At 44.4% G+C, this 6,110-nt stretch overlaps 1 protein-coding gene across 1 annotated transcript; it reads right to left on the reverse strand.

The window, feature by feature from the left end:
• Nucleotides 1-217: 217 nt before the first annotated feature.
• On the reverse strand, nucleotides 218-1,153 carry SFTA2 (surfactant associated 2). The gene is made up of 3 exons (XM_044673788.1): nucleotides 986-1,153; nucleotides 672-760; nucleotides 218-461 (listed from the first exon to the last, which is right to left on the reverse strand). Exons 1-3 carry the CDS (start codon nucleotides 1,047-1,049, stop codon nucleotides 381-383), a joined length of 234 nt encoding a protein of 77 aa, XP_044529723.1. The 5' UTR covers nucleotides 1,050-1,153; the 3' UTR covers nucleotides 218-380.
• Between the last annotated feature and the right edge of the window lie 4,957 nt (nucleotides 1,154-6,110).

Here is a 6,110-nt window from a genome sequence, read left to right on the forward strand (position 1 = left end):
TGATGAAACAAGTAGAGAAGAGACAATATCTTTGCCATGGCCACAATGTGACACCACTGAGTTGGTGGCACAATTGGTACTAGGGCTCAGGTCTTCTGATTTTGGAATCTAGGCACATTCTACCACACTAGGAGAACCAGGAATGTTCTGGTCCAATGACAGCTTTCTATCTGCCTTTCCTCCTCTCTGCCCATGGTCCAGAGACAGACACACAGAATCAAGTCAATATCCATATCTTTATTAAGACATCCAGCAGGACTGGTGACTGTGAAGTCGAGTCAAAACATTAGCCCTTAACTCCATCATTTGGGTGTTTGGACTTCTGAGGGGAGGAGAAGTTTAGGGTATGGTGATAGGTATCACTGCTGCCATCATCTGCTTTAGCAGGTGACATGATGAGGTGACCTTGGGCTTCGGAGGGTGATATTGGTCCCTAATGGGTTGTTCAGGAGGTGACAAACCTGGAAGAAAGGAAAGTGGGGGGAAGGTGATGAGTTCTTGGCCCTAAGAGACAGATAGGTAAGTACACTCTAAACCTGTGCCATACCCTAAAACCATTTCCTCCTCCAAATTCTTGTCCCATGCTTCATTTTATAGGCCATATCTTCTCTAGAAACAAACCCATCTCCTCCCCCAGATTCTTGCCCCTTGCCTCATTTTCTAGGCCGTACCTTCTCCAGAAACTCCTGGAAATGGGGGACTTGTGAGGGGTTCCCGGGAAGAGAATCCTGCAACTTCAGATTCATGATGATCCTGGGCCCTAGGAGGCCAGAAGCACAGTTCAGTATCTAGGTGTCTAGTCTCAAAGGTTGGCTCTTCTCATTTTCTAGCTTCTGTTTTCCTCAGGGACCCAAATGTTCAACTTTCCAGCCTCATTTCAGGGACTCCTTAGCTCCACTTAGAGAGCCAGACATTTGTCCTTCCCACTCCTTTTAGGGCCTCAGGAGTCCTTCCTCCCCATACTTTTCCCCTTTCCACCCCTTACCTGTCCCTTGTGGCTTGCTGGGCATGATTAAAAGGAGGGAAAGAAGCATCCAGGGCTCCATCATGGCAACCCAATGACTGGGAAGGGAGTGTATTCCCTGGATTCCAAACCAACTCTTTCCCCCCTCCCCTCAACTCTTCCTTCTCCCTCTGCCTGGCTTTCTTAAGTCCCCACTTTATCCACAGAACTAAGTAAACCTACATACTTCCCTTTTGGGGAAAATGGAAGGGGGAGGGCCATAACTGGATTTTCTAGTTTTCCTAGTAGGGTTATGATGGACTGGAGTGTGGGGGTGAACCATTTGGGTTCTGGAGGAAGGTAGAGGGTGGGAGATTTGATGCTTGAGACTTGAGTATAAAAAAAGAGGCTGGGAGGAGGTCAGATTTCATCGACTGCAGGCCAGGACGCCTGGGTCCTTAGAACGGCCTGAGGATTGATTGAGCAAGGGTGGAGATGGAAGTGTAGGTGCTGGGGAGAGGAGGCTGAGGTGTTCTTGTTGGCTGTTCCTGGGCCCCACCCCATAGCCTCTTGTTCCTTCTTAGGGGTTAATTATTAACCTCAATTAATTCCTATTATTCACAACACTAATGGTCTTAGGAATGTGGGCCCAAAAGGGAGGGGTGGGGTAGACCAATTTCCTGTGGTGTGGGCAGCTCCTTGAGTAAGAAATCCAGGCAATAAGGAGAATTCCCCTCAAAATGTTTGTACCAGGGGTGCGCTAACAATGCACATGGGGATGTACTCACTCAGCCTGGGACACTCTCCAGACTCGCCCCCCTCATCCTTCCCCCCAGTCCCCTCTCCTTCCCCACAAACTCAGCACATAGAACTCAGCAGTTGGATTTATTTTTAAAGCATTTATTGCTTTTTTTTTTGTTTTCACATTATGCTCATTGGTGACCTAAGGCCATTCCCCCACACACAAACAAATGAGGGGGGTTCCCCTTCCTTCCTCACTCTGTCCTGAAATGTATCCTGCTGCTTCCTAAAGCCTCCCCCAAAACATTTACACGTAGGGATAGAAGAAGAAAAGGATACACAGGTACAGATGGAGATGCAAAAAAAGAGGTTGAAAGAGAGATATAACAAGCATCTATCCTAGGGAGCCAGGATGACAGAACATCCAGAGAAGCCCCATTCTTGTAATAAATAATAACTAAATGTTATTCTATAAATATAGGATTATTTATAGATTTATTTTAAATATGCATTATTATTTCTTATACTTACATATCATATTATAATATTATATAATAACTATGTGTCTTCTATGTGCCAGGTCTTGAGCTGAGTGCTTTATACATATTTTATCTCATTTGAAACTCAACAACAATTCTGGGAAGCAAGTGCTGTTTTTATCCCCATTTTACAAATGAGGAAACTGAGGCAAATAGAAGTTCAAGTGATGTGCCCAGGGTCACCCAGCTGGGAAGGGTCTGAGATTGGCTTTGTATCTGGGTCCTCCTGATTTCAGCACCAACACTTCCACTGTGCTCCCCAGCTGCCCTGCAGAGCTGAACCTTACTTTTCAGTAAGACTTGGCTGGCTCCCTCTGTCTTTGATACCATCCTTTCCTGTATGGCCTTGGAGGTTCCTGAATTTCCTTATCTCTCTTGGCCTAGGCATCAAGGACTGAAAAAAATTTTCTACCCCGGATCCCCTAGAGAAAAGTTCAAAGAAGGTTAATGAAAGAAAAATGCTTATCCTTTGTAAATGAGCACTCTTAGCCGTAACACCTTCTTTTACTTGAAATTGCCTTCTCAGGGGTAGCCCGGTAGTTCAGTGAGTAGAGCACCTGGGCTGGGGTTGGAAGGTCCTGGGTTCAAATTTGACCTCAGACACTTCCTGGCCCTGCCACCCTGGGCCTAGCACTTACTGATCTTTTGTCTTAGAATATTGATTCTATTGATACTAATTGATACTAGGTAAGCTTAGAATTGATACTAGGTAAGCTTAGAATTGATATTAATTGATACTAGGTTAAGGGTTTAAAAAGAAGAAAAGAAATTGCTTTCCCTCTTAACTATAAGCTCCTTGAGAGTAGGGGCTAGTTCATCCTTTGTCCTTTTTTTTTTTTTTAAATCTCTATTTCTACATGATACCCACTGCATAATAGTATTAGTCATCTTAAGAAAAATAATAATAGCTAACATTTACATAGTGATAAAGTTTGCAAAATGCTTTATAATATCACATCTTATCCTCACATCAATTCTGGGAGGTAGATGCTATTATTATTTTTAAAACTTTTAAATTAATTAATTGGGGGAGTAGGTGTTATTCTCATTCCTATTTTACAAATGAGGAAACTAAGGCAGACAGTGGTAAAGTCACTTGCCCAGAGTGAAATAACTTTTTAAAAATTTTATTTTTATTGTCAATCAAAACACACTTCTCTGTTGATCATTGTTGTAAGAGCAAAGTCATACCTAACCAAATCTCCAAAATAAAATAATAAAAACACTGATACAAAAGACCACTCCAACAGTTCTTTCTCTGGAGATAGACAGCATTCTTTGTCATAAGTCCCTCAGAATTGTCCTGGATTATAGTATTGCTGAGAGTAGCCAAGTTTATCACAGTTGATCATCCCACAATATTGCTGTTACTGTGTTTGTGTTTTAGCTTTATTTTGCTTTGTTGAGATTAAGGGAAGAAGGGCTTTTAATTCTTATGAAAGCTAGGGGAACTGGAGAAATATAGATATCCCACAGGGTCAAGGAAAGTCTTAGAGGTAGCAAAGATGGAGAGGCCCAAGAACTGACGTTTCAGACTATTATTTAGGGTTAGAAATGAATTGAGTTAGAATTTAGGGTTAAGGTTAGAAATGAATTTAATATTGGGAGAGTATGAAAAATTTTATGGAATGCTTCTGGGGCTGTTATACTTACTCTTTCTCATTCTACTTGAGACATTTCTACAGAGACAGAAAAACTGGGAATATAGAAGCATTGACAGAGGTAGGGAGATTCCATGGAAAGGGCATTAGTTTGGTCATTTCAGTCATCCCATTTGGGATTTTCTTAGCAAAGATACTGGAGTGATTTGCCATTTTCTCATCCAAGTCATTTTACAGATGAAACTGAGACCAACAGGGTTAAGTAACTTACCCAGAGTCATGCAGCTAGTGAGAGTCTGAAATCAAATTTGAACTCAGGAAGATGAATCTTCCTGACTCTAGGTCTGGGGCTCTAACCACTTGGCAACCAAGCTGCCCCATTTAGTTCAAAGTTTAAATCCTACCTCTACCTGATGAAAAGTCACTTCAACCTCCCTGGACCTCAGTTTCCTCATTTATAAGAATGAGGGATGTTGAAACAGATGGCCTGTGAGGTTCCTTTAGCTTTAGGTCTATGGTCCTATATAAAGAGAAGTAACCAGAGACTAAGCTAGAGAGATATCAAAGGGCATCCACCAGAAAGGAAGAATTCATTTAGGAAGGTTGACACAAAGACAAGAAGGATCTCTCCCTTACCCCTTTTCATAAAAAGTGATCAAGTTAGAAGATATATTAAGAAACCTAGTAGGATGAAATGGGACACCCTCACTTCTTTGTCTCTCTCCCAGGGGATGAAATTCCTTCTTTCCTCCAAGATGGTGCCTTGAGTGACTCGAATTGCAGCTCAGTTTCCCCACAAAGGTCTACTATCTTCCATTTCTGTTTTCCCAACCTGTCACTGTTCTTATTTGCACTATTCCCTTGGCCTACCAAGCTTCTTGAGCTCTGACTGTAGGCAGGAAAGATAAACCCTCCTTTGGGGGTTACTGGCCGTGCCATCATTGTGTCAGTCCTCAGAGTCTTTCCTCAAGTCCCATGATCTCTTCAATACCGGGGTTCACATATATCATGCCCTGACTCACTTACTTTGCTCCTCTCAAGGACCTAGATGTTTTCTCAATCAATCAGTCACTCAATAAAGAAACATTTATTAAATACCTATTCTGTGTACATGGTCCCCAACTGCTACACTATCTAGAAGCCAGAGAAGGTACTTAGGACAACTGGGTCTGGGAAATGGACATTTGGGTTCTAGAAGAAACTGGAGGGCCCAGAAAAGGGAAGTTTCCAACCTCTTACTCATCCTCTTGCCTGACCTATGTTTCTTAGGAACATGTTGGGATAAGTTAATCCTCTGGGGACAGAATGGTGACCTCTCCCTGGGAATGGATAGCCCAGTGTTGATGGAGTTCTTGGCACACCTGAATTCCCCTGGAATCCTTAATAACACTCAAAGGTTTATAAAGGGTCCAGCTGGAGCTAGAGAGATGTTGCCATCAAAGAACCTTGAACTCATCACCATGGAGGTGTTTTTTGCCCTGCTGGTTAGCTTGCTGGCCTTGTCTGGAAATGGTGAGTGCTAAGAGGGTCTGAATGTCCATGTTCTGGGGTCAGGGGGGTGGGGAATGGATTCCTGGGTCCCAATGAAGCACTGAATTCTTGTATTTTTGTTCTTTCCAACAGCTCTAATGATCCAACCAAATGTCCCAGGGGGTACTGGTAGTTTCCCCTCTTTATCTGGAGATTTCCCTGGTATCTCTGGAAATCTCCCCAGTGCCTCTGGAAATCTCCCCAGTGCCTCTGGAAATCTCCCTGATGCCTCTGGAAGTCTCCCCACTGCCTCTGGAAATCTCCCCACTGCCTCTGGAAGTCTTCCTGGAGGTATCCCCATCATCCCTGGAGGTCTCCCCTCTGCCTCTGGAGGTCTCCCCACTGTCTCTGGAAGTCTTCCCACTGCTTCTGGAGTTCTCCCTACTCTCTCTGGAAGTCTTCCTGGAAGTCTCCCCACTGCCTCTGGAAGCCTCCCTACTGTCTCTGGAGGTCTCCCTACTATCTCTGGAAGTCTCCCCACTGCCTCTGGAGGTCTCCCCACTATCTCTGGAAGTCTCCCCACTGCCTCTGGAAGTCTCCCCACTGCCTCTGGAGGTCTCCCTACTGCCACTGGAGGTCTCCCCACTATCTCTGGAGGTCTCCCCACTGTCTCTGGAAGTCTCCCCACTGCCTCTGGAGGTCTCCCCACTATCTCTGGAAGTCTTCCTGGAGGTCTCCCCACTGCTTCTGGAAGCCTCCCTACTGCCTCTGGAGGTTTCCCCACTGCCTCTGGAAGCCCCCCTACTGTCTCTGGAG

The sequence above is a fragment of the Gracilinanus agilis genome, chromosome 4, assembly GCF_016433145.1.
Source record: "Gracilinanus agilis isolate LMUSP501 chromosome 4, AgileGrace, whole genome shotgun sequence".
NCBI lineage: Eukaryota > Metazoa > Chordata > Mammalia > Didelphimorphia > Didelphidae > Gracilinanus > Gracilinanus agilis.

What these genes read in the sequence shown, in the direction of transcription:
- SFTA2 (XM_044673788.1), bottom strand. Translation starts at nt 1,049, where the DNA reads ATGATGGAGCCCTGGATGCTTCTTTCCCTCCTTTTAATCATGCCCAGC. An exon ending in CAGCAAGCCACAAGGGACAG is followed by an intron (nt 761 to 985) that starts GTAAGGGGTGGA and finishes CTGGCCTCCTAG; the next exon opens with GGCCCAGGATCATCATGAAT. An exon ending in TCCAGGAGTTTCTGGAGAAG is followed by an intron (nt 462 to 671) that starts GTACGGCCTAGA and finishes CCTTTCTTCCAG; the next exon opens with GTTTGTCACCTCCTGAACAA.